At 44.2% G+C, this 27,366-nt stretch overlaps 1 protein-coding gene across 5 annotated transcripts in view; it reads left to right on the top strand.

Moving 5' to 3' along the window:
• The window catches only part of PHACTR1 (phosphatase and actin regulator 1), a 1,250,807-nt gene that overhangs the window by 1,168,975 nt on the left and 54,466 nt on the right, over positions 1-27,366 (top strand). For all 5 annotated transcript variants that reach the window (XM_085606075.1, XM_085606079.1, XM_085606078.1 and 2 more), the window contains 2 exons: positions 2,599-2,789; positions 3,095-3,251. In XM_085606075.1, coding sequence (XP_085462201.1) covers positions 2,599-2,789; positions 3,095-3,251 — 348 coding nt within the window. The remainder of the gene's footprint in view (positions 1-2,598; positions 2,790-3,094; positions 3,252-27,366) is intronic.

Genomic DNA, 27,366 nt, shown 5'->3' with positions numbered 1-27,366 from the left:
TCCTGTTGCGAAGGTGCATGTACGTAACTTATGCTCAGATGCTTGGCCTATTAATAGGGTTATGCGACAGGGGTGCCTCTTGTCCCCACTCCTTTTTGCTTTGGCCATGGAGTCAATGGTCATTTTGGTTCGACAGGAAGGATTCGACATGGGGGATTTCCGTGGGGGCTACTAACCACCTTGTATCTCTGTACGCAGGTGACACACTCTTATCTGTCCATACCGCACCATTCACTCCCCCGATTGCTAGACCTTTAAGATAGGTTTGGAGAGGTGTCAGGCCTTTGGTTTAATCATCAGAAGTCCTTGATCTTCTCACTGGAAGCAATGTTGCCTCTGAACCCTATGAACTTGCGGTTCAACCCCTGTCTTGGGAGACCAACAGCTTTCGATACCTGGGCATGATGGTAGCACACACCCCTCAAAAGTGTTTGCAATGTAACATTATTAGAATCCTTGCAGACCTTCAGTCCCCGTTCAATTTGGAACACGTTTCCAAACTCCCTTACGGGACGGGTTGCATCTCTAAAATGCTTCTGCTCCTCCGCTGCCTCTACTGTCTCCAACATTCATTTGACCGCGTCCCCTTGTCCATTTTCCAGCAGTTGAGCACCTTGATTTCCTCTATGGTTTGGTGGGGGCTGGTCGCTCTCGGTTTGCCAGACAAATCTTGTTTCGCCCTCTGGAGGAGGGCGGGGATAGCGGTACCTACCTTGGAAAGGTATTATTTGGCTTCTTAGATTCAGCATGCGGCCCACTGGCTTGTGGATGGGGAGAATTGGGAGAAGGAGTTGCTGTGTGATGACTCTTGTACTCTCTCACTGCCTCAACTTTTGATGACAGGGGATAGAGGGGATGGTCCGATAAATCCTTGGTGTGCCACACTGCACAGTTGTGGGAATGTACTGTCAAGTTGGTGATAAGAAGGTCCCCTTTTGCCAGGAAATAAAATTGTTGTGATCTGCCTGCATTCTGAGCACTTGCGAACTATGTGGACATGAGCTTATGGCAAGAGGGTGGCTGTGATACCCTAGGTGATCTCTTCCCAAGTGAGGAGTTCATTTCCTTTGAGGCAGCCCAGGATAATTTTACTCTAGGCCTGGGGAAATTTCTTCAACATACCACCCTTTTGGCAATTACTAAGGACATTTGGACTGCCTTACCTGCAACTCCTCCATTGTATTTTTCTTTTCGGGCCTAGTTAGAGTTGGGTGGGGGCGTCACCTGGTCACACATTTTTATAAGTCTCTTTCTCCGGACGGGTGGCAGGATCTCCTCCCCACTAGGGAAACTTGAAATGGAGATATGGAATTGGAGATTGAGGACTCACAGTGGTTGCATATGTGTGGGTTGGTACGCTGCATATCGAGCAATGCTAGGTTTAAGCTTACATACCTTCACAACCTTTATTGCACATATGTGACACCATGCAGGTTTCACAGGATAGATCCCTCCAGGTTCCAGAGTTGCCTCTAGTGTGGATACTTGACGGCGTCCTTCTTGCATCTCACTTGACACTGTCCACCAGTTCGTGTCTTTTGGGACCAGGTGGATGAGAGGGTGACAGCAGTGGTGCCGATTTCCTGTCCAGCAGACCCAGCCACTTGCCTCCTGGGGGATATCTGTTGCTGTAGCGACCAGAAAATAGCCTTTAATTTCAACATTTGCTTCTTGTGCTGGCCATGCAGCACGTGGCGATCACCTGGATGGGTATAGCTGGTCCTAGGGCGTTGGAAATGTGAGTGACGGCATGGACCGTGGCAGAGAAGGTGAGACTGAAAAATTTAAACCCGATCCTAACCTGGGTGAGGACCTTGACACTTGGGGCAGACTGCTGTCTGCTTTTTTGCACCCCTCTGTTTCAGCTCAGACAGACTAGTGTGTCCTCCTTGATGTCTTCTGATGTGGCTGATCATGGCACTCTCATGTACATGCTTTATATTTTCCTGGCTATTTGTGGGCTTATGGGACTGGATATTATCTGATTCTAAATGTTTACTTTACGAATTATGGTGTGGAACTGGAACTGGATCCTCCTGTCACCAGGTTTTCTCAATGGCATATGTTTATGACTGATTGTTCTCAATAACCAATAAAGAATGTTCTAAAAAATATGGAATGTGGTAGTCCAGGTAGGGTGGCAGGGGAAATACCTCTGCCACAATGACATACGGTAGGCTGACTGACAAACTTTAAATAATGTCCTTAATGTTTTGCAACACAAACTTGAATGACTTGCCACCATCTAGGGAAAGTGGACAGGGTTGATATAAAAACATTGTGGAAAAGTGGAAAAGATGACAAAATGTAACATTTTCACAGCTTATGGAATCATTTTTCACTGTTCTTTCTTGGTTCTGGGGGGAAATTGCAATGTAAGTCCTTGGAGTTCCTGCTATTTCCAACCTGTGTTTTTGAACTTTTACTTCTATGTGTCACATCAAAGACTTGCTGCATCCTTATGCTGAATCCCTATTCGCTCACGGTGCCAGGAAAAGTATTCTGTCTGTACATAACATTACCGGTCTGTTACCCTAGGTTTGAGCTGATATAGTACTTCCTGATGAGGATATTCTTCTCTTTCTCTTCTGCCCACAGCTCTGGTTTACATTCATCTGACAACATCATGAAACCAGAAATGAGACAAGTGCCAACCGTTGTCATTGAATGTGCAGACGACAAAGAAAATGTGCCTCATGAATCTGGCTACGAAGACTCGTCATGCCTCTACACGAGAGATGACGATGATGATGACGATGATGAAGACGATGATAACTCATTGTATGGAAGTATGTAGCACTAAAAGTTTCATCCAGTGAATTGTAAATTAGCATTTACGATCAGGGTTTTTATACACGGGGTTCAGTTTATTGGTGTCAGGTTTTTTTTCCCCAACGAAACAAAAATAATTGTTCCCACATAAACCTCCTGAGTTGTGTATCCTCTTAACAAAACAGTGAAAAATCTATACGGTTGTACTTTCAACTCCAGTAATGTAATATTATGTTTGCTTACATTTACATACTCTTTCGTGTTTGTGTGCAGTAGATCAGTGCAGCTAGTTAATTTGGCCTTCACTTTCCTTGATTTACAGGTTCCCTGGCACTGAAGGTTCTCAGGAAGGACTCATTGGCCATCAAGCTGAGCAACAGGCCTTCGAAGCGAGAGCTGGAGGAGAAGAACATCCTCCCAGTGCAGTCCGATGAGGAGAGGCTAGAACTGAGGCATCAGATTGGAACAAAACTCACCAGGTAGGTCACAAGCCCTTCCTAGATTAAGAAGAGCAGGAATACATCTAAGTGACAGCTCATGACTGGAGGAGGAGGTGGGCAGGAAATGAGGTCAACAATTTATTAGATTTAATGAAACGTGAAGAATAAGGGAAAACCGCTGAGCTTAAGTGTATCAAAGTAGAAAGCAGTTTTAACAGAGTAGGCACTTAAAAAGATATTGCTGTCTCATAAATCCCTGCAAGCTGAGGCATGCAGGAAAGCTTTAGATATATTAGAAGGCATTTATAGCTGTTTTGTCCCTATTTCTTTAGGATACTGCTGCCTTCTGTGGGTTGGGATTTCACTGCAGTGGTTTATGAAGCTGACAGTGCAATGTAGATACCAATAGGAACCCATCTGTAGTGGACAGGAAAAGCAAGAATTAATAACAGTAGAAACTTTTCGTAACAGATGCCATCCAACAGCAACAGACGCTGAATCAAGACTGCCTTCAGTTAAATAAAATACTTTTAAGAAATACAGCCAACAGATTGTAGCGGTGTCCAGTGAGGAATGCGTGCTTCAAGCATGATTGATGTCTGCTATGTCAATACGACAACTGTTAATATGTATGCTACAATGCTGCACTATTATGCACCTTAAATGATGCTGCTGCTGTCAAACAGAGCTGACATATAGTCAAGGTCCCTTCGCTATCGCAATCACATCCTTCTTTGTATACTCACCTTCTCTTTTACATACATTGATGTTAAAAACATAATATTGTGACATATTAACCTGCCCATGATATGGATTACTCATATATCAACAAAATGAGTATATATTGGGAAGTATAGATTTACTGTTCTTACCTTCACATCTACATAATGTGACAATTTGTTGGTAGTTAATATCATACAAAGATTATTTTGGTATATCAATATTAAAGTCACAATATTGTGCTATTAAACCACATGGATGTGGTCAATCATGCACTCTTCCTCACACAACCAATTTGTGTGGCAGGCTGTATCGTTATTTTTATCTTTTATAGTGCCATTTTCAAAAGAAAGACCAATGAGAAACATTAGATAAAATTAGCTTTGTTAATCTTCCAGAAACCTTTATCTCATGCAAGTTAATTGAATGTTGAAGTGAGCAAGTGTCACTGTGAGCCCTTCCTCTACCCGTCTATTGTTTTGCATTCAAAATTGTTAAAGCTACATTTCCTTTCAGATAATATATCAAGTTTGATACTGTCTGATATTTTTTAAGTCTGCACACTTTATACCAGATTTTCCAAGAAACTCTTGCAGATAAAGCTTTATTATTACTAATTTTCCATCTTCTAACTGCTCTGTACAGTGCTTACTTTGTACCTGCGGTTGCCAGTGCTTGGCACAAGAACTCATTTTCGGGGACCTGGACTTATTTTTTATCACCAGGCTTTGACCCAGACCGAGAAAGAGAAAAGGGAGAAAAATCAGGAAGAGAAAGATAGGAAAGAGAGAGAAAGCAGGAATGAAATAGAGCCTACCAGCATGAGATAAAAAGACAAGAAGTGTAGGGTGATGAAAGAAAGTGGCATGGAGTAGAAGTCATGGAATTCAGCAAGGTTAACATTTGGCAGTTGCGGTGTTGGGTTTCTAAGAAATACTTTGGTCCCTGCATATATATTTTTTATGAACCAATCACTGGGTCTGTGTCTATCTAACTTTCTTCATTTATTTTATTGTATTTAACAAGTGCTATTTGTTTGTTTTTTTGGATTCAAAGCAATAATGAAAAAAATAATTGTGTTCAAGGTCTGTGGTTTCCAAATGAAGTGTGAAGGATGGATCACAGTAGTCAAGTCTGGAGGATTTGTGAAAATGTTCATTTTTGAGCTCCTTGAACTCAGGAGAAAATATGTTTAATTTGAGCCTGAAGACACAGTTGTTCCACCCGACGGTCTTGCTAGCTTTCAAGTGTAGACATATGACAAATCCAAACAAAGTACATGTAAGAAGGAGAAGAGGGCCGTGTCTCCAAATTATAATTTAATGGCAGGAGCCTTTAAATTACAAAGGGGGAGTGGGGAATTAGAGGTTGTAAGTAGAAAAGGTGTACAAAACAGGCGTCACTTCAGAGTCATGCAATGCTGGAATTACCTGTAACAATTTGATTTTATGATGGGGCTATAGATTGTGAAGGTTATGAAAATAGACTTGTTGGGGTACTCTGTATTTAGAATTCATTTCTGGGGAAGAGAAACAGTGGGAAAACTCTGTGTGGCCAGGTGTGGTGACACTTTTTTGGGGTGGAGGCATTAACAGGATCCAGGGATTATCCGGAAAACCAATTCCCCCAAGCAGATAATGATGGTAACCACCTTAGGTAAGGATTTGGACTTAGTTACAGAATTCCCTGAGGTGTTCAAAGACCAGCTTGTTCTCCTGAATGTGTTTGAACATATAATTGTCTTGAAAAAAGGTGTCAAAGCTGCTGTACACAATGTGAGGAAAGTGCCTAGCCTCATGCTAAAACCTTTACAAGAAGAGCTTGAGAAGCTGATACACATGGGGTTTTGAAGAAATAGAGTCCTCAGAGTGGTTGGCTCCAGTGGTTCTGGCCCCTAAAGATAATGGCACCAAATTGAGGATGGATGTAGACCTCAGAGATCTCAATCAGTGCATCTGGGTTGATCGTCGGGCCACTCCTTAACATCACTGAGGCACTAGCCATGCTTAAGGGTGCGTGTGTCTTTAGCGTAATAGACCTGGCTGCTGCTTACCACCAAGTCATGCTACATGAAGATTCAAAAGCATTGACTTCCTTTGCGACACCATTAGGAGCTTACAGGTTTAGAAGGTTACCTTTTGGTTTGGCTTCAGCAGTAGTGTGCTTTCAAAGGCCGATGAAGCTGGCGTGGAAGGGTACTGATTCAGTGATGTACTTGCAGGATGATAATCTGGTATATAGCAGAGACAAGCAGAAATATTATGACACATTGAGATAGGTACTGATGAGCCTGAGGGACAAAGGGCTCAAAGGTACTGATGAGCCTGAGGGACAAAGGGCTCACACTCAAAAAAGAAAAGTGTTAATGTGGTGTGGGTTCGGTGTCATACCTAGGGTATACCATTTCGGGCAAAGATGTCAGTCCCAAGTTAGACCTAGCGAAGTCCATTGTAGAAGCACCGTCCCCATGTAATAAAGATCAGATCAGGTCATTCCTAAGGCTGACTGAATATTATTCTAAATTCATGTAGAATTTCGCCGATATGGTGCAGCCAATCAGCTTGCATTTAAAAAAGGGAGTACAGTTTGCCTGGACTGAGGAGTGCAGAAAAGCTTTTAAGTTTATAAAGACCGAAACTGTCAATATGCCAAGCATTGGACACTTTGATATCACAAGAAAGACGATGCTGACAACCGATGCCAGTTTGAGAGGTTTGGGTGCCCTGTGGTCCCAGATGCATCAAGGTGAAGAAAAGGTTGTGGCTTGTCCCTCATGCTCTTTGAAGAGTGCTGAGCAAAGGTACTCAGTGATTGAGTGTGAGGCTCTAGCATGCACATGGCCATACACCATTTTCGTTTTTTCTTGTGGGGGGCCCCGTGTGTACTCAGAACTGATCATTGACCTCTAGGACAGTTGCTGGGATGCAGAAACGTTGAGATCACTACTCCTCACATACAAAGATGGGTGGAAGGGCTGCTAGAATACAGCTGTTAAGTTCAGTATCTACCCGGAGTCAAGCATGTGCCAGCTGATTGCTTGTCCAGATTGCAGATTGTCAGTTCTGGAGGGGTGGAGACTGAAGGTTGTCTCTCCATCATGTGGGTCAATGAATAACCTATTAGCTAATCAGAATGGCAATTGGACACTGCCAGGGATGATGCAAGGAAGACCATTATGAATTTTGCAGTGTCAGGTTGGCCGCTCATAAAGGAGGTAGGAGTTGAGGTCAAGGCATTTTGGGAGTGTCAGATAGGAGTTTTGCATTGATCAAGGTGAGCTTTTCTGTGGTGATTAGATGGTTCCTCCGGCAGGGTTATGGCCCAAAATAGAGACCCTGGCACATGAGGGACAACTGGGAAGAAATCTTACAAAAGCAAGGGTGAGAGAACGCTATTGGTGGCCAGGTTTGGATAGACAGGTGGAAGGTGTAGTGAAGGATTGTGTTGAATGTGCATGAAATGGCAACTCTAGAACAGTAAGGATTGTTAAAATTTCACACGTTGAAATTCCAGAAGAACCCTGGGTCAAGCTGGGATCATACATTGTTTGCCCTCTTAACCTGTTGTGACAAGCAGAAAGGTTGATTTTGGTAGCATGTCTAAGTGTGTCTCTGCTTGCTTTGTAAGTAATGTGACCACTCAGAGTATGTTAGAATTTCTCAAAGATCTTTTTGTTTTAGAAGCAATACCCCACCAGTGTTAAGATTAACGAAAACTGAACGCTGGTTGTCTCTTAACTTTTTTATTCTACTAACATAGAACAGCTCATCTGTCACCTTCCTGCTGCTTCTTCTCCAGTTGAATCCCAACCTTCCAAACGTTGCCATAGCCACCCTCACGGGTCACTGAGGGGCTTATATAAGTTCAGTGACTCCTTAAAGGGAAGATTACAACACTGAGGTTGTGACATATGGATATTTAGGAACATTCAAGGTGAACCAGAGTTGGAAGATGTTGAGGAAAGGGATTCTTGATTAATGATCAAGGAGCAATGGGGGAAACAGGGGTGGCCAGCACTGATTTCACTATGATGGCGATGCCACAGCCTCTGTCTACTGGTGGGTCTGCATGGACACCGACAGACCACGTCTGGAACCTCTGCATCATTTTAGACAGCAAGCTATCTATGAAGAAACAGGTAAACACAGTCTCATCCCCCTGCTTCTGCACCCTATGCATGCTCTACAAGATCGTCAGGTGGCTCCCAGTCAACGTCAGAAGGACCGTCACGCAGGCCTTCGTCACCAGCAGGCTGGGCTATGGGAACATACTCTATGTAGCAATCACCGCACAGCTCCTGTAGAGAATACAGACAATACAAAACTCAGCTGCAAGAATCCTCCTCGACCTCCCCAGATGGACCCACATCACACCCCACCTCAAGAAACTACACTGGCTCCCAATCCAGAAGAGATGCCAGTTCAAGATGCTGACCCATGCATACAAAGCCCTGCACAACGAAGGACCAGCATACATCAACAAACGCTTAACCTTCCAGCAACCGACCAGACACCTACAATCCAGCTCCCACTTTCTCACATATACCCCCCAAAACTGCTGAAGCAACAGCAGAGGGTGCTCCTTCTCACAGCCAAAGCTTGGAGCTCCCTTCCCCTGCACCTCATGACCGCCTCATTGCTCCGGCAATTCAGGAAAGGACTCAAGACCTGGCTGTTCGAGTGAACAGCTGACCACAAAGCAGCTAGCGACTCCAGCACCTTGAGACTCTCACGAGTGATTTGCTGCACTTTACAAATCCTCGATTGATTGTTTGATGGTATGGCATTACGCAAGGAGTTGGAAATTGAGGGCCAACATGAGAGATGACCAGAGTGATTTTTGCTTCAGTGTGGATTAGGCAGCCTAGCATAAGGTCTGCACTATAACATAAATGAGCAAACCAAGGGGGGTAGCGGAGGGTGAATTCAAAATACTCTGAGCTGATTTTTTTTCCCCAGGATGGATAGAGGGGATATAGTGAAGTAATGGAGAGGGTGGTAATTAAAAAAAATGCAAAGATGAAACGCTTGATGATGTGTAAGGGGTAAAAGTTGTAGGTATTCTTTTTGATTTGGGAGGGAGATGATGTACATTGCAAATTATAGCATGCATTCCTATGTGATAATCTCCTTTAGGGACATATGGCCCTTTTCTACTACATGCAGAGGATCACTGAAACAGGCGTAACGTAGCACATTAATGTTACAGGAATTGTGGGATTCATGTGCATATTCCCTCTCCATTCTTTGTTGCGTACAACTACACAGCTGTACATTGCTATAATGTAGATCTCATAATCCATATATTTGGATCTGTCTCACACTGTGCCCCATTATCCTCCCCCACCAACACCTCCAACTATGACTATGCCATTATACACATTCATAAATATATCCCACCTCCGAACCCATATCTAAGAACTTATTTACTGAGGGCATGTTCACCTGACTCCTTCTAAGCGTTCCTTGAACATGTCACAGTGATCTTGCACCACTCTACCGCTCTCAAAATGGCCAGTTACTGTCTGAAATTAGCATTCAACTCCCACTACCCTGAGCTTCTTTACTACAGATGGCCCTTCCCTTCAGCCTTGAATTTTCTCATAATGAATTTCCTAAGGACCCAATGGCACAATGTGGCACAAATGTACTATCTAACATAAGAAGTATAATGTTATACCTTGTTAGGAGGAAGTCAGCTAGTCCGATCAAGACACTTCTGGAAAATGGCCCCTTTTATTTTTCACTTAAAATGCCCCTTTGCAAAGGTCAATTGCTGCCAAGCAGACCTTGCATTAGCATTGGAGAACTTAAAATATAGGTGGACACGCAAGACAAAAAGCAGCCACTGCATTGATCCACAAAATGAACACCTGTGGTTTCATGCAGTCGGTTCTTGGACATCATTGTAAGCAAAGTGCTAACCGTGCAGCCCCCGTCATAGTTTGATCATTTCTTGACCACCCTCCTGCTCATAAATCTCATCTATAAGTGTTGCCATTGTGCTAAACCTGAAGAGACTCTGCTCAAAAGCAGGTCACTGGAAAATATTAAGGAGGCATAATTCAACCCTTTTACAAAGCAAAAGCTTGGAAATTGCCTAAGTCTTTGGAACACAAAATCGTGCGACATTCCTTCTGTGACACAATAGCAGTCACTCTAGAGAGGTATGGCACTGTGTTGTCAGAGACAATAAAAGCCCAAAATTAAATCAAGGAGCAATGGCTACAACAATGATTTTGCTACAATAAAAGGAAAATGCTGGAAGTTGGAACGTAAATGTCCTATATCACTGCCAGTAATCGCCAAACCATGTGTGTAAGTCAGTGGTGGTGGGGATAACACAAGGCGGTATAGCGAGCAAAAATGGTTTATGTCACCAAATGCATCAACGATGCCCCAAACCAGAAAAAGGAAATTGCTAACATTTTCTAAACAATTTTAAGCCTTGAAGTGCAGAAAAACATTCAATGCACTCTTTAGCAAACGTGTATGTTGTACTTGTTTCAGGCTAAAATCTCAAACATTGATGATTTCTTGACTAACAAGGCTGCACAATTACCTTATCATTGCATTACATCCACACCTATACACTCATCGTCTTTCAAACCCAGGACCAAGAAGGCAGCATCAAAATTAGCCACAAAAATCAATGCATTCAACCTGCCAGTGGAACATGTCCAGGAGCTTGTGCGAAACATTTGCTACCAGTCCATGAAAGGAAGCACCTTTATCTGTATCTGTACAGTACAGTTTGCCGGAGCTCGCTTAGATATGTGCAAATCCAGGGAATTATTGCCTGGGTTGTGACTGATTTGGCGGGAGCCGGGAAAGGACCCATGATTTGTGACCAGATGATTTTCTCCCAGATTGCAGGTTCATTTGGCATGAGGAGCATCTCTATTTTTGTGAGATTAAGTTTAAGAAATGTTTAGGCATCCACATACAATCAGGGCGAGGGAGTTGTTGATGATGGATTGATGTTTGGGACTGAAAGAACCAGCCAGTTTTTGGACAACCCAGAAATCACCTTGGTTTTATTGGCATACATATAAAATTGAGCGAAGATGCCATTTTGTAGGTGCACTCACGTTCTATATTTTTTAGTTACTAATCCGAGATGGATCGGTCAATAAAAAAATTGACATATGAGTAGCAAGGAAACACTTTTTTAAAAGGGGAATTTGTTGCCTGGCTTTTTTTTTTTTAATTTATTTTTCAAAGTTTTATATAGCGCAAACTTGACCCGAAGGTATCCGGTATCTGAGCGCTTTACATGAGCACCAGTTGCATTACATTAATTTATGTTAGGCACGGGGAGATTACGTGATTTGCCCAGAATCACAGGATATTGAGCGTCTTTGCAGAGACTCGAACCGGGTTCCCTAGATTTGAGGTTGACCGCCCTAGCCATTAGGCTACATCCTCTGTCCAAGAAAAGGAAAATATAAGGAAAAGGGCCACAGAGTTGAGGGGACAATCAAGGATCGTGTAGGGGAAGTAAGTCGGGGGAATTAAATAAAATTAAATTCTTTGTGGGAGGATGGGAAAATCCGCTCCCGAGGGAGAGAGCAAGGAGGGACCGATGCACACTACGAGGAGAACAAAATGGGGAGGGGGAAAAGCACACAAGGGATAGAGAAATATGAGTATATATGGGCTGGGTCTAGAATTCAATTGTTTAAAATAAACCATTGCAAACCCATATTAGATACATCTGGACCCTCTTAATGTCCAATTTCCAAGAGCGTTTTTTGTGACTGTATTGCTCTGGTTTAACAAGCTTTGGATTGGTGATGACTGAATTTTAGCTTTGTTAATGTATTTTTTGAGTTATGTTATTGTTAGTTTTAGTAACTTTTCGACAATTTGCACTTGTTTTTCCACAAATTATTCACTGTACATCCATTGAATTGAATGTGCTTTTTCTTTTCTTTCATCGCACTAATTGTATAAGTTTGAAACGTTTTTCCAACTATTACAAAAGTAACTGGAGGTCATGTTTATTGAGTAAAATGTTCCTCATGCACCAGTAAAAATGTGTTTGAATTACACAACCACCTGATGTTGTATTGTGTTTACAGTTGTTTAAGGTTTATGGTGGTTTTAGGTAATGGCCAAACACCCCATATTAGATAGAGCTGAAAGAAAACAGCAGGAGTAAGAAGAAGCTAGCAAACTATGATAGAAGCCCTGAAGAAAAAAAAGCAGAATGAGAGCTCATCTACAGCCAGCATCGCAATACAGACCCAATGCAGTTGTGAGGGACAAGACGAGGAGGCCGGACTGATACATCACTTATTCAGTCAGCTGAATGCCTCTATCTATGGTAAAAACCATCCTTTTCTCTATGCCCTTTTGAAAGCTGTTATTGCTTATGTAAAGCACATACTTTGATATAGAGTCCACCATACACTGGTTCAATGAAGCCTACCCCTGCACAAGAAAACAAGCATTTGCAATGCAATAGGTCTTGCATTTGCAAGGGTTTAGGCTATTGGCATTGTAAATGACAAGGCGTTTTATTTATCTGTTTTGATAATTAGCACATAAATAAAAGGCATCATCATGTACACTGCCAATAGCTCAAACTCTTATAAATGCGAGACCTATTTAATTTCAAAGAAGCGGCCGCCATTGTCCCGGGCTGCTTGGAAAGTGAAAGTGAAAGTGCTCATGGAGTGCTGAATGTTGCAGGAAAGCATGTCGTGCCTGCAGTAGGAAAAACTCATTAAAGAAAATGGGGACTGTCGAGCGCTATAATGAGCCCAGAGAGAGGGGCATTATGTACGACTACTGGTGTAAAGAATTCTGCAAGCACCCTACGGGAGTGAGTGCTGCAGCATCCCAAAGGGATCGAAATGTAAGAGTAGATTGAAAGAAGGGTGTGAAAGTATGGAGGAAGTGAAAGGTTCAGGAGACAGTTCTGAAGCAGCTGGAGGGAGAAAGGCAGGGAGCCTTGGAAGGAGGGCCTTCTGGGGTATAGATTGTTGCATCAGTTTGATGGAAGGCTGGGCTGCGTTGCCAGCTGGTATGGAGTGGTGGCATGCTGGCATAGGACTCCTGGGCCCAGAATTGTTGCACCTATGTTATTTACTATTGAGACAGATCTGCAACAATAGAGTTTTCAAGTTTCCCTCTTCCATGTATAGGTGCTTATACATTCCAGGTTTTTTGTTTGCATTTTGGTCCCTGTAATCCTTTTTGTTTCATTGTTAATCCAGTGCACCAGATGAGACAGTGCAAAGAGTCACTGGGGCATGAATGAGATTCTCATGCAAGAAATTGGTAAAGCGGAGTACTTTTGAGCAGTCAGCTATCTTCATGCCCCCCTTCTAGCTGCCATTTCACTGCTGTGCATGTTACTGGGCCTGCTTGAAGCAATTACACTGCCTGAATGTAAATCAATGTGCTGCCGAGGGCCACATTTTACACTGCTACAACTGATTCTCTGCTTCATGCCAGTAAGTCAATTTGTGATGAAGTGTCACTCGAAGTGTCACACAAAAGACATTGTTGTGTCACACATAATGCAAACATGGAAATGTCACACATAAGTAGGCTGAAAACTTGGAAGCCCTGACCAAGAATTCTACCCAGGACTGCCTCCCGCTGGTCACCACAAAAAAATGGGTGCTAAGAGCGATATGGCCACTTGACCACAAATGTTATGATGCAGCTGCTGTCTTCGATATTACCAAGCTGTTTCAAGTGTAATCTTGAATATTTTAACATATGTTGTGACATGTCAGTGCAGACTATGAATTGCTGATTTCAGCAAATAATTTCCAATTTACCTTGTAAATAAAGACGGCCCTATTCTGTGTACATCCACATATGAGTTGTCTGTGAAAACTTCAGGCCAGGAGGGCGTTAGAAGCCTCACCAAGCCAGCTACGTTATCTATGCTCTCTTTTTAGTTATAAAACAGTCCAGTCTGACCTGATCTGGAAGGTGATTGGTTGTTTGGAGAGATTTGAGGGAGGATAAATGTACTACGTATGGCCAAAGTTAATACACTGGTCCAGGAATGAGAGAGCACATTAAGGAGTTTTGATCAGCATTCATTCCATGTAAATTTAAGAGACCTCACCTCTCACATGTGGCAGTTTACTGAAGGACTCCATGTAGGATAAATACTCTTCCTGTCTTTTATTTATAATGCCAATTCAGTCTGGTTGTTGTAGTCTAGGTCTGCTTCAGGGAAGCCAATTGGACTAACAGAAATATTAAGAATTAATTAATAAAATAAAGCTCCGAACAAGACAATATAGCTCTGATTACGAGCGGAACGGACAAGGGCGGTGCTGTCCGACCCCTGCGTAAATCAATGTTTGCGCAGGGGTCGCACTTACAAGTTGATTAAGTATTTACCGCACCTGGTAATTACCGGGTACTTTATCTCGCCAGAATTTACCTGCCAGAATTTAACGGGAAAGAGTACAGTTCTACCCATAGGTGCAGATTTTGATGTGATATGCACCAAAATCTTCATGTTATTAAAAACATGCAGAAAAGCAACCAAGCATCAGACACAGTAATGAGGAAGGTGGTGGGCGGGGGCAGTGGGCTGTAACACACAGGCTGTGTGAGGCAGAGCGAATTAAGTAACAAAAGAGCAGTGAGGGGTATACTGGCGCAAGAAGAAACAGTACGTTTTCCAAATACAGCGACTTGAAACGCACATACTTGCACAATACCAATGCTGTCATAGGCACAAGGACATGTTTATGTTTGCACGTAAGGCATGGGAAATCAGTATAGCTAATAAATAAAGACAAGCGCTGGTCACACGCCGATCCCGGCACCCTGAGCGCGGTGAACATGCAAATTAACATCTGTTTCGAATTAGCGTGGTGAAAGCGACCATGCTAATTCGAAACCTCGCTTGCGAGTGGTGCCCGCGCTGGGGAGAGCAGTCTGCTCTTTTTCGAAGCGCATACTCGTGCTTGTGGCGCGCCCCTGCACGCTCCCGCAAGTTGTATGCCGCCACCAGCACGAGTGTGTGCTTTGAAAAAGAGCAGAACGACGGCTAAAGGTCCTCCTATTCAGCGCATGCGCGCTGCGTAGGCGAGAGCTAAAAACGGGGTAGCAGAGGACTCAGTTGTTGGCTGCAGTTCAAAAATAATGCCAGATCAACCAAAACATAAGGGGGCTATGAATTTGAATTAAAACAATATGGAAAATGCTGGATTAGAGATGCTGAATCGACAAATGCGCACCATGAATGTAGTGGGTCACTCCTCGGATACAGGTGCCCCCGCCTCTTGTTCTGTCTTCCAATAACTGTGTCATGGCAGGGTGCTTTAATAGCAGGTTCAGGATAGGCGGTGTACCAGGCACGGTGCGTGAGGTTCAGGCGCTGTTTCTCAAAGAGATAGATCTCTGAAAGTGAGATCACAACAGAGGATTCTGAGACAGAAATAATTCACGGAAGAGAAGGTGGGAGGGGTGATCTGATAAATACTGTGATCACTCTTTGCCGCAAAACCAGCCTTTGGTGGGGCATGGACAACAGCTCCACTCGCTGCTGCAACAAAGTGATGGATGGAAAGCTTGAATAATCTCAGCCCCCGAAAGTAACTCAGATCGCCTTCTTGTTCTTCGTTCCTTGCCCACCGTGCTATTCTAGACAAAGGCCCACCTTATGCCAATCATTACAGAACCTGCTCCTCATGAGAACAGTTCATTCCAAACTGCCATGAGGCCTCCTCCGTAAGGGTTATCCTTGGAACAAGCTTTCACATGGAACTCAGTTTGGAAATGTTTCTCAAGTATCACACACCTTTCTGTGTAGAGTAAATCTTTGTAACAGCAACCTTGTTCTTAAATAACAAAGGAATACAGCAAGGCTGTTATTTGTGAGTAACTGCAGTTCAGCCGAAACGAGTTTTATTTAACAAATATTATTTAGATAACACTTTATAGGTGTATCTCAAAGACATGAGAGGAATTTAGAAAAAAAGGAATAATTGGACCCCGTGTGTAAAGACAAACAAAACTGAAATCAAAGGAGAAAGGTAAAGTAAAATGTCAGCATAAGCGGTGTGTTGGTTGCTTTATATCAAAGGACAGCAATTTAAATTCAATGCAATTCAAGGGACACGAAATTAATCAATGTATCACAGAAAATTAAAAACAGTCTTCCTTTGTACATATGTCGACGGCGTTTCAGCCCTGAAGGGGATAAGAGGTTCTCATCTGGACTGAAATTGCCTGGGGTTGGCTGCAATTGTAGAGAAAAGCGATCCACAAAATAGGGACCATTAGGGAGTGGACACTGTCATCAAAGGATGGACTTGTAGGGGAATGTCCCTTTATGTATATTGGGTCCCTGAAGGGATAGAAGAAGCCATGGTAGGCTAACTTCAAACCACACAAGAATCTGTTGAGGTCAATTTGTGATGGCTAAGGGGGATGAGCTAACTTGAATCCAGTGTGCATGTTAAGCGTATTGATGCATGTATCCTGCATGGTACATGCACAGTGTGAGTGAGCCAGAGTAAGATTACCCTGGCCTGCCTTTGCCCAGGATGGAGGAGTTCCCAGAATGTGGCAGTATATTGTTCACCTTCCTGAAGCTGGAGGGAGGAGACCAAGAAACTGAATTGAGGAGAGAGAAGACAGCAGGGCACATTTAGATTTTTAATTAGCCCTTTTTATCAGCACGGAGCTGCTGATTTGTCTTCCTGAACACTTCCATTTGGTGAATGGTAGGGTGGAGGGTACGACTGTGGATTCTGTTGTGCAAGGTGAAGAAACCTTTAGGTGAGGCACTGGCGTAACGAAACTTGAGGGGCCCACCCTGCAAGACATGTGGAGGGGCCCCCCTCCGGACACGATCAGGAGAGCTCCGACCAGAGTACTTTGCTGAGGGTGCCCCTCAGCGCTTGGGGGCCCCCCGCACCGCGGGGGCTGCTGGGGCCTGTGTTACGCCACTGAGGTGAGGCCTGTCCTTTTGTCTTTCCCTTGTTACTCGTTTGTATTGATGACAACCAACCTCACACCTCTTTGTGACTGCTGTGGGTGCTCTAAGTAGAAGTCTATTCTGCTGTGACAAGCATCAATCATCAATTTTTACAAAGACTGTGCATGGAAAACTGCCTGGAAAGGCCACATGAAATGAGAGTTACTCTAAACTGGTTCTAAAGGTACTTACAGTGGATCCACATCTCCTGTCTGCCATTTGTACAGAGAGGACTGACTTGCAGCCAGGGCTAGTGTCTGGCTGAAGTAAATCTTGCAGAGGTAAGGGGTCATCTCTTGCTGGAGGAGCTGTATACATGTCCTGAAGTACTTACATGCCTGATGAGACAGGCAAAGAGCCTGCCAACACCATAGGAGGAGTGTCTATTCAGAAAAGAGTGTGGTGCAGTGCATCCCTGGTGTCTGTGGGGCACCCAGAATAGAGAACTCCTGCAGATATCTGTATAGCTTGAGGACAGTGGGCCTGCTAACTCTTTCTGGCAGTTCCTGGTGGGCACTGCTTCTCTGTGGCTGGAATTGCAGCAGATAATTCGGGCTGTGACTGTGTGCTGGTATCGGCCTAAATGGAGCATTGGCCTGGCCTACTCAAGTTGTGACTTGCCTGTCCCTGGCTGCAACTGACAAGTCAAGGATCTGTCTGTGCATGACCACGACAACATCAATGGTGACCGGCTTGTGTGGGGTCTGTGACTGCAGAGGTTGTACATGGCCCAGTAAAGGCTGCATTAACCAAAGTCATGACCAGCCGTGCTGCTGAATCTGCCCAGAGTGTTGTTGGGCCCAATCAGCGCTCGAGGATGGCAAACCAGTCCCAGCATGGCCCAGCGCCACACCCCAGAAGACCCCTTCCTTTGGCTCAGTTGGGACCACGCCATACCAGAAATGGTCTATCCTGCCCTTGCCACTGAATGACCCTGTATGGGCACACTGCCCAGTGCGGCCACAGTGGCCTGGGCGGGAGAGAAGAAATACCTCCAGCCAGTACGCCACCACTCAAATGGGGTGTGTGATGTGCTTGATGGTCCAGGCAGTCAATGCTGACCTGTGAGGGCTGATTCTACTGGATTGGGTAGACACTGAACTGAGACTGTGCACACATATATTTGGTGGGGATCAATCAGCACCTGAGCTAGATTCATGCTACTGAAGCATTCCCCATCGAGAGGGGGACCAGCCCTAACTGGGAGAGAGCCTGGATGGGGGGGCAGCAAGATGGAAGTGCGAGGTGAGCTAACACCAACCCATATAGCACTCGGAACAATAGTATAGTTTTCTGTCACAGATAAGTGTGAAGTTTTGTGTTATGGTGTGTAAAAAGTAGGTTCTTCTTTGTAAACATAAGCACAGGGCTGGGCATTCACTTACTGAATTGTTAAGTGATTGTTCAGCTCTGAGTTTGTACACTCCTATTCTGCCTCCCTGAGAAAGAAGCCTGTGACTGCTTGATATTACTACTAGTGAGAGTCAAGTGCAGAAATGGTTGTACGTGGCCCAGTTTCCAGAGCTATCCTAGGATGCACCCCCAGGACTTTAAAGGCAAACAACCTTAACATCCATGGTTGATGCTCGCCAACATTGTCCGCTCGCACAACCTCAACATCGTCTCCTACGCCGACCACACTCAACTGATCCTCTCACTCACCAAAAACCCCGCCACCGCAAAAACCAACCTCCACGAAGGAATGAAGACCGCAGCCAGCTGGATGCAGACCAGCCGCCTGAAACTTAACTCAGACAAGACAGAGGTCCTAATCCTCAGACCCACTCCCTCCGCCTGGGACGACTCTTGGTGGCCAGCCACCCTGGGAGCCGCACCCACGCCCATCGACCACGCACGCAACCTGGGGTTCATCCTGGACTCATCACTCTCTATGACACAGCAAGTCAACTCCGCCTCCTCCTCCTGCTTCAACATCCTCCGCATGCTCCGCAAAATCTACAGATGGATCCCCACTGGAACCAGAAGGATGGTCACACAGGCCCTCGTCAGCAGCAGACTGCACTACGGCAACGCCCTCTACGCAGGGACCACGGTCAAACTCCAGAACAGACTCCAGCACATACAGAACGCTTCAGCACGCCTCATCCTCGACATACCCCGCCACACCCACATCACTGCCCGCCTGAAAGACCTGCACTGGCTCCGAATCAACAAGAGGATCACCTTCAAGCTCGTCACCCATGCCCAGAAAGCACTGCACAACGCCAGACCAGCATACCTCAACAAGCGTCTCACCTTCTACACCCCAAACCGCCAGCTTTGCTCCTTGGACCTCGCCCTCACCACCATCCCACGCATCCACAGGACCTTCACCGGCGGCAGATCCTTCTCCTACCTCGCCACCAAGACATGGAACACCCTCCCCACACAGCTGCGACAGAACCAGGACCTGCTGACCTTCAGGAGACTTCACAAACCCTGGCTGTTCAAGCAGGAGCTGCGCCCCCACCCCCGCTCAGCACCTTGAGATCCTCACGGGTGATTAGTGTGCTATACAAATGAATGATTGATTGATTGATTGATGCCAATTGACCCTGCTTGCCCGTGGCCCTCTGAAAGTGATCCTGTTCAGTGCCAGTGCTGGTATACATTCATTTCATGTTTTTTTTATATATATTTGTGATGACTAATTTTTTGATTCTATTTTTTAATACATGCACACCACTTGTAGATGGCGGTATTTTTACTGTTTATTACTTTTGCACTTTAAGGCCCTCATTGCAAGTCAGGCTAGTCAGAATTGCCAGTCAGAATCTGCTCCGCCGGATCACAAATGGCCCAGTGTTTTTGCACCCAGTTTTCCTGAAACCGGTTTTACTTGGATGACAAATACCGCACGGTACTGGTAATATGGGTGAGTGTCTGCACCTTCCAGTACTGTGCAACTCGTAATGTGGGCCTAAATGTTTATTGAAAATGTTTGACAAAAAAAATCACAGGCTTACCAAGGCCAGACCTATTTGCTTTGCCATTGCATATGTTTGCAGGAGCGTTGCAAACCCAGCATTCAATTTGAACAGAGCGCTTTCTTTTACGAAGCGTAAGGAAGATATTATTGGAAAAATATTTTCATCAATGTGTGCTCAGATCAGCGAGCTTTAAGCCCATGCTGTGTGACTCTTAGTGTATGTGACAGATGATTGGCAGGTGTGCACATCCCCTGCATAGTGGCGCCTGCTGTACTCTGTTCTGTGAGCTGTGCACCAACCCCGCTGACAGAGGGTGAAAGAACTGCCATTTTGACCTCCTGCTCACTATACAAGAGCTGCTAACAGACTAAAGGAATTGCCCTTTCCAAGAACAGCTTTGCGGAAGTCTCGCTTGCTGTGTTCCACTTGAGCAAGTTTCCGTTTCCGGCTCTGTGTATCAGTACGCAGCCACATAGGATGGATTGCTATGTTGATTTGGCATAGCATGCACAGTGTAGCATTTCTAGCAGCCATTCACAGCAGCTTCTGTGTGCTTCTCTGCTTACCTTACCTTCCAAACTAAAGTTCTGAAAGCCAATGTTCAAAAGATTATTGAATTTCTGGGCTGAAATGTGTGTACATCCACTCACCAATCAGGTTTGATGAGGATAAGGCGTAACATATGCTCCAAACTTGTAATATTGTAATCGGAATTTTATTGTGTAAAATTGCAACTTGCTTCAGGATTGATCTTGGACTATCTTTATGAAGGAATAGGTAGGAATTAGCCGCTGGTTGAAAGGGTTACAGCCAAAGCGTGCAACATAATCACCACGATATCCCAGCGCAGTATGTGGGATCCCGCTTGTGCCATCTTTTTGTTCAATCCTCCTGTTTTTTTAGATAGCTCGCTGTGAAATTAATGCATGGGTCAACGGCAAGATGGTAGGCGGTATGATGAAACCTCCGCTAGTCCAGGCATGGGTCTGTAACAGTCCTCGTGGCGGGGCTGTAATAGTCCTCCGGGCGAGGCTAAAGGGGACACTGAACAAAGTATTTGTTATGTGCTTGGGCAAACTCTCTCTCTGCATCATTGCCAGGATGGTTCCACAGAGGTAAACAAGCAACCTCCTCTGAGCAACCTCCTCCGAGTAACCTCCTCCGAGCACCCTTAGCTCTCTTGTAAGAGTGCGTCTTCCTGGCAGTGGTCAATTTGAGCTTAACCATGACACATGTCAAAGTTATTGGCTATTTACCCTGCCATGTGTTTGGGTAATGTACGAGATGCGGGAACACAGATGGAGCCAAACATTTTGTAGGATTTCAAAAGCTTTGATGTGTTGGGCATGTTAGACATTGAAAATGAGTGACATCACAAGTGATCAGAGGGACTCCCAGCATTGACTCCACTGTCCACCATTAGGTGTGGGATAAAAAGGAGGGACAGGCCCATTCTCGCACTGGTCAGCGATGAAGCAATGTGACCAAAGATTGTCCCCTTGTATTAGGGCATATTATATACAGTACTCAAGCAAGTTAAAGGGTTTTCAAACCTTCACCTAGAAGTAGTCACTGTGACAAACGCAGTTACAATAATTGTTCCTGCAACTGATCATGAGGCTCAATAAGTACCAAGAAAAGGGACTCAGATGGAAGGAAATGTGCCTCAAGGGACCAACTACAAGTATCCAAAAACAATCGATGAGATCAAACACCTTTTTTGATTCTGTTCCGTTAGTGGTCATGAAGATAAAAGGAAACATAATAATGGCATAATATAGCATCCTGCTTGGAATTACCCTGTGAAAAAGCATGTTCTACCCTCAAACTCAGGTTCTAGTAGTTCCCTGTCCTATACAGCCCTCTTCCTCAATTGGTCTGCTCAGGTGCCGCTCACATATTGCTTCCGCCACCACAGCCTCTTCAGCCATTGGCTGTCTTTACCCTGATTGATGGAAATTGGTTTGTTCACATATGTGCATGTGCATCGAACTCTCCTTATTCAGTTCAATTGCATCATCCACTCACCTGCTTCGGTTCACTCCGATTATGCGCATCATCAATGGTAACGCTTCTCTTATCCAGTAGTATTACCCACAGCATTAAATATACAATCTGATGCTGTCTTAATCCACCAACAACTATAAAAGCCCTCGTGGCACATGCTGGCTACAACAAGATCATGAGTAAGAACGCATTTTCAAGCCTTTTTGATGACTCAGTAACGATATATAACTATGCCAAATTGGAAAAAGGCTATTAATGAATGGTGCCTAAACCTGACAAAAACCTGGTGGAGTGTGGTTCATACAGGATATTATCTATGCTGACTATGGATACAAAGGTTCTGTCTAAGATATTAGGCAATAGATTGTTAACTAGGGTTGAGACCCTGGTCCATGAAGACCAATGCAGCTTTATCTGGGCCGCGTATGCTCATGATTATCAGACGCCTAGACCATGTAATGGCCTCGATAGAGGACCGCCCCAATTGCACTTGATATTGAAAAACTCATTTGATTCCCTCAACTGGAAGTACATGATTGAGGTTCTCAGTGAGATGAGATTTGGACAAATTCTTTTGAGATGGGGGAGGCTCCTGCATAGGAACCCAGTCACCAGAGTCAATATCAATCGTCAGATAATGCCTTAGAGCGAAGAGGGGTCATTACTCAGAGCAGAGTTGCAATGGGCACAGGGTTAAATGGCTCTCAGGCAATGAGCAGCCTAACTCTGAGTTGGCATTCCTGGCTGCCTGTGTCCGGCCCCCGTTCAGAAGAAGTCTTAGAGCTCGCTATGTTCTGGGAGACAGGCTGTCCCACAGTGGAACTGGCTGAGGCACTGCCACGAGAAACCCAGTGTTTACGCTTTCTCAATGAGGGGGGAATCACAAGTTTGGCGGAGCGAGACATTCTGCAGCTTAGACATACATTTGTCCCACTCATAATGACCCTAGAATCCTAAGTCAGAGAAATAAGAAGGGTGGAAGCTGCATAAGCAGTGCAATGGACAAGCGTAGTGCAGTGCCCTGGTGGTTGCCTGAACTTACAGTGGAGGAATCCAAACTGGAGTCCGAGTGTACCTGAGATGCATGATTTGGAGTTAGCAGAAGGCCGACCCCGACCGGCTTCTGCAAGTTAGCGCATGTTACCCTTAAAGGCCTTTGCAGAGAGGCAGCACTGTAGGCAGAGATCAAACTCAAAACCGTACAGCCCGTCCTGGGAACCAGAAGTCTACAGAAAAGTGATGGATGGAATGCTTGAATTAATCTCAGACGCTGGTAACCACTCGAGCTGCATCCCTGTCCATTGTTATTATGTGCACAGTTTATTGTACACTCATTGCCCTGGGAAGCAGTTCATTCTGGTGGGCCCGTGCCCATTTTAATTAACAATATATCAAAATTAACTATTCATTTATTTAATGGCTTTTTCAGCAAACTAATGACACATTGCTGAGATTTGTATGTAACCTGCAAATGATAGGATTGGTCCCCACTTTCATGCTTCTGCAACCAACAAATTAAGAAATATTGCATTGAATAAACTCCACACCCGTAATTTAAAGTCCACGCAACCCCAAAGAAGTGCTTTACAAAATCAGGTTACGCTTAAAGTCTATGTTTCTCAAGTGCGTGTAGTTTGTGAGGTGACCTCTGGTATATCTGGTATATCTGGTGCTCTGATCATCCAGTCCAGCAAGAAATATACCTATTGTAAAATGATGCACATCTGTACTCACTTACATCTTAACTACCTGATGACCCATTAACCACTTCTGAAAGTAGATTAGATGGTAGTAATCTCACCATTAAGGATATGTTGTTAGATGTCTGAAATTGTTAGATTTCTGTGCCAACGGGCCAATCCAATGGTGAGCAGAAAAATATAATTACATTGCCGGATTTCCTAAAATAAGATGCCCTGTCAATCACAATATGAATTTTCTTTAGCTGTAGAGTAGGGGCAGCAGCCCGCAGTGTCATTGTTCACTATTTTCATTATAAACCCTGAGAGCGTTTATAAATTGATTGCTTATTTAATGTGTATTATTTTGAATGAGAATGTATGGCAACTACTGAATTTCTGGAGTCATTTTTCTAATCCTGCCACTGTGTCGAAGATCATCAATTTGCATAAATGTATTAGCATTTCAAGAAGCACGGGAATTACTATAATGTTTTGCCATTATTTAACTTTGTAACACAAAGCCATTAGTAAAGAAAGACAGTATTAGAAACTGTAATACATTTCAGACCAGTCTAATCTAAAATTGACACTCACCAGATGTAAAACCTAATTAGTTTAACAGGATCTGTCATCTTGAGGGGAGAGGAGCACTTGTACTCTAGATGAGCTGCCAGGCTATTTGGACAAGATAGGCATTCAAAACCTTATATTACCAAATGACCCAAACATGTCAAGTCATAGAAGAATATGGTATTAAACAAAAACTATTTGTGCCTAATGAAACTATGTATTTTACATTTAGAGTACCCATTAGTTCCTTCAATGCCTTTGTGGAACAGGGAGCAAGAAGTGCCGCAAAAAATCACAGCAACTCATTAAAATACAAAGGGAGGGCAGTGGGGAGGAGCATATGAAATACGCCGCATATAGAGGAGCAGAGAGGAGGAGGATGCCTGGAGGGTCTGAGGTTACCATGGCTCACATAGGAGTAGAGAAGAGGCCCAATGCTTTAGTAGCCAATATGGGTCCTGGACATCAGGCTTCCAATACCGGCTTACGCATTTGACCACAATTTTTTGTCCACGGTTATTTGTGCATCTCTGTGATCGCTAGGTGCTCAAACATCTGTGTGTGCATGTAAAAATTCAATGTTATTCACAAAACATGAATTGTCACTCTTATTGGTATTTACCCACGCATTAAAGTACCCCTCTGTTTGTCCAAACTGTCACGTTGTTTCTACAAAAGAATTACAAGATGCAGGAAAACTGGTCCCAATTTTCCCATGCTAAAAAACTCCCAAGTATAATTGCATGTGGATCCAGAAACGGGCTACGGGCATCAGCACAGCATAGACTCTAATCGACACATGCAAATCCTCATGAGGAGCATGGAATACGGATCTTCATGTGGTGTTTGACCCGGTAAACATGGCCTGCTATTCCCCATTGTGGGCCAAATAACTTGTCCTAACCAGATTTTGCTCTGAGGGTATGCAGGCCGAAAATGGTATTTCCAGCCATCTTGTGTCCCTGTACTTAAACACAACAGTGTTGTAATCGGTTCCTACAGTATAAGTGCATGTGTGAATAAATTTCCTCACAGAAGTGAGATGTGGGAGTTGAAGGATTGGGACACATGCTAAAGGCGGTGAAACCATGGACTCGCACGTTTCTGTTACTCACAAACCTTTGCAGGTATTTTTCCAGACAGATAAACGTTGGAGATTTAATGCACCGCAAGGCCTACTGATGGAAAGAGTGGGGGCACACCCCTAAAACAGGTGAAGGTAAAAGAGACGGGGTTTCTCAAAATGTAGGAAAATAAATGTTAGCAAGTGATACTGCATTTACGCATGACATTTGATACACCTCTGCATGTGTAAGTGTTTGCACATGTGAGTACTTCAGCTTCCTGGATGTCTACATCGGCATGCATAAGAGAGTGGTAAATTGCCTTCAAAAGCAGTAGTAACCCTTTAGAAGCAAATTTCCAGCTTTCTTTGTTAATTGGGCCACATATATCCAGGTGTCTTGGTCCTCACTTCCACAAAATTATGTGATCTCAGAAACATAGTAACGGCTGATGTAGCTCAGAGCTGAAGAACTGGGATATGCTTTGCCTGCTGCCCCAAGGAAGTCCTTCCCCCATGGAGCCATTCGGAAAAATGACCTTAGATAGCACCAGGAAAAGGAGAGCCTTTTATTTTTCGGAATTTTTAACAACCAAGGCAGGCCTGCAATTGAAGAGATGTGAATAAAAAGTCCTCTGATGGCTTTTTCGGTAAACGGTTTACTGTTGCTTTATTAGGTGAATAAAACTAGACCTGGGGATATTTACCACAGATTCTTCTTGTCACAACAGTGCTATCATAAACCTGCAATGATGGCAAGACGTCTTATAAATTAAAAGTGAGCTCATGTGTGAGAGGAAGCCTTGTTTACAAATCTCTCAAAGTACAAAGTTTGAGGGCGGGGGAAATGGCTGTACCCAGGTCTCTCTCTCTAAAGGGATGAATATCATGTATTTTTAGTGCACAAAAGCATAATAGAATAATATGCCCCATCTTGATATAAAGCAGGTCCCATGACAGTGTTCTAGGGCAAAGAAACATTTGAAATGCCTTAAACAATTCCCTAGGTTTATTAATATAGCCTTAGAGCCTTCCGTAGCGGTCTCTACCGACCATTAAAGGCTCGCTCCAGCGTTAAAGGCCCACTAAGGAGGGTTCTAAGGCTATTAGAACATTCCACCCCTAGTGGGCAAAATGTTCTAATTTGTAAAACAAAGGCCTCACGGAGCATGAGGGGGTTGAAATCACGTCGGGCTCTGTGAGGCCTTTGTTCACAGCAGTAGCCGTGGACAAGCATTGGAATGTTGGAATGCCATTAGAAGCCCAGAGCACTGCATTGTTTTCAATGGAGCTCCAAACATTCCAATGTTCTAATAACTCCTAGACTCGTGCTAGACAGGCAGACAGGTGGCTCTCTTCACCGCTTACATTGTCTTGATACAGTTTGTTGAAGCTAATTTGTACAGAACTTCAGTGGACTGGTTGTTAGAGGTCTTGCAAATGGTCTTTAGAAGGGAACGCTCTTTCCTCATGATTGCAAGTTCACTACTGAACTGTGGGCTGCCGGTGAAGTGCTTTCTTACAAGCCGTACAGCTTTTCCGTTTGGAGACCACTTCACACAAATCGATTTCCAGAGTCAGCTTGAGCACCACTTTTTGAATGTCTCCAGTTGTTCCACCCTCCACACTAGCCCATCTCAGTACTACTTAGAAAGTGAGATTCTGTGAGCCATGCTCAACAAAGGATAAACTCAGTTACACGCCTCGGTTCCAAGTCCTCCAGGTGGCTTACAAAGCGCTGCATCTGATTCTTCAGCTAGTCCCACACGATTAAATCTAGAGCAAGACTGCAGCCACCTTGGTGCCTACCACCTTTGCTGCTGCCTCTATAGCTTGATAGTGGGCATAACATAATTGCTGGGGCACAGGCAAGATGACATATTGGGGTGGAGGGGCAAACCACAATGTGGCTAAGAGACAAATTTATTAAATGTATTTCACTAGCAAAACTCAGAGCTTTTTCTCACTTACACCCTGCCGGAATCCTAATCCTACACACACACACACACTCTCTCTCTCTCTCTCTCTCTCACTCACTCACTCACTCACTCACTCACTCAGTGGCAGTCTATTTCACAACAGCTGAAATTCAAGTTAAAACATGACAATCTTGCAACAAGGCTCAGAGCTGTTTCAATTTATGCAGGATCAAGATGCCAGTAGCAAATGTGTTGTGTTACATTAGCGTCTTCCTTTAGTCATGAAGCATGACCTGA

This window comes from Triturus cristatus, chromosome 5_1, assembly GCF_964204655.1.
Source record: "Triturus cristatus chromosome 5_1, aTriCri1.1, whole genome shotgun sequence".
Lineage (NCBI taxonomy): Eukaryota > Metazoa > Chordata > Amphibia > Caudata > Salamandridae > Triturus > Triturus cristatus.
This window is presented reverse-complemented; position numbering and strand designations above follow the sequence as displayed.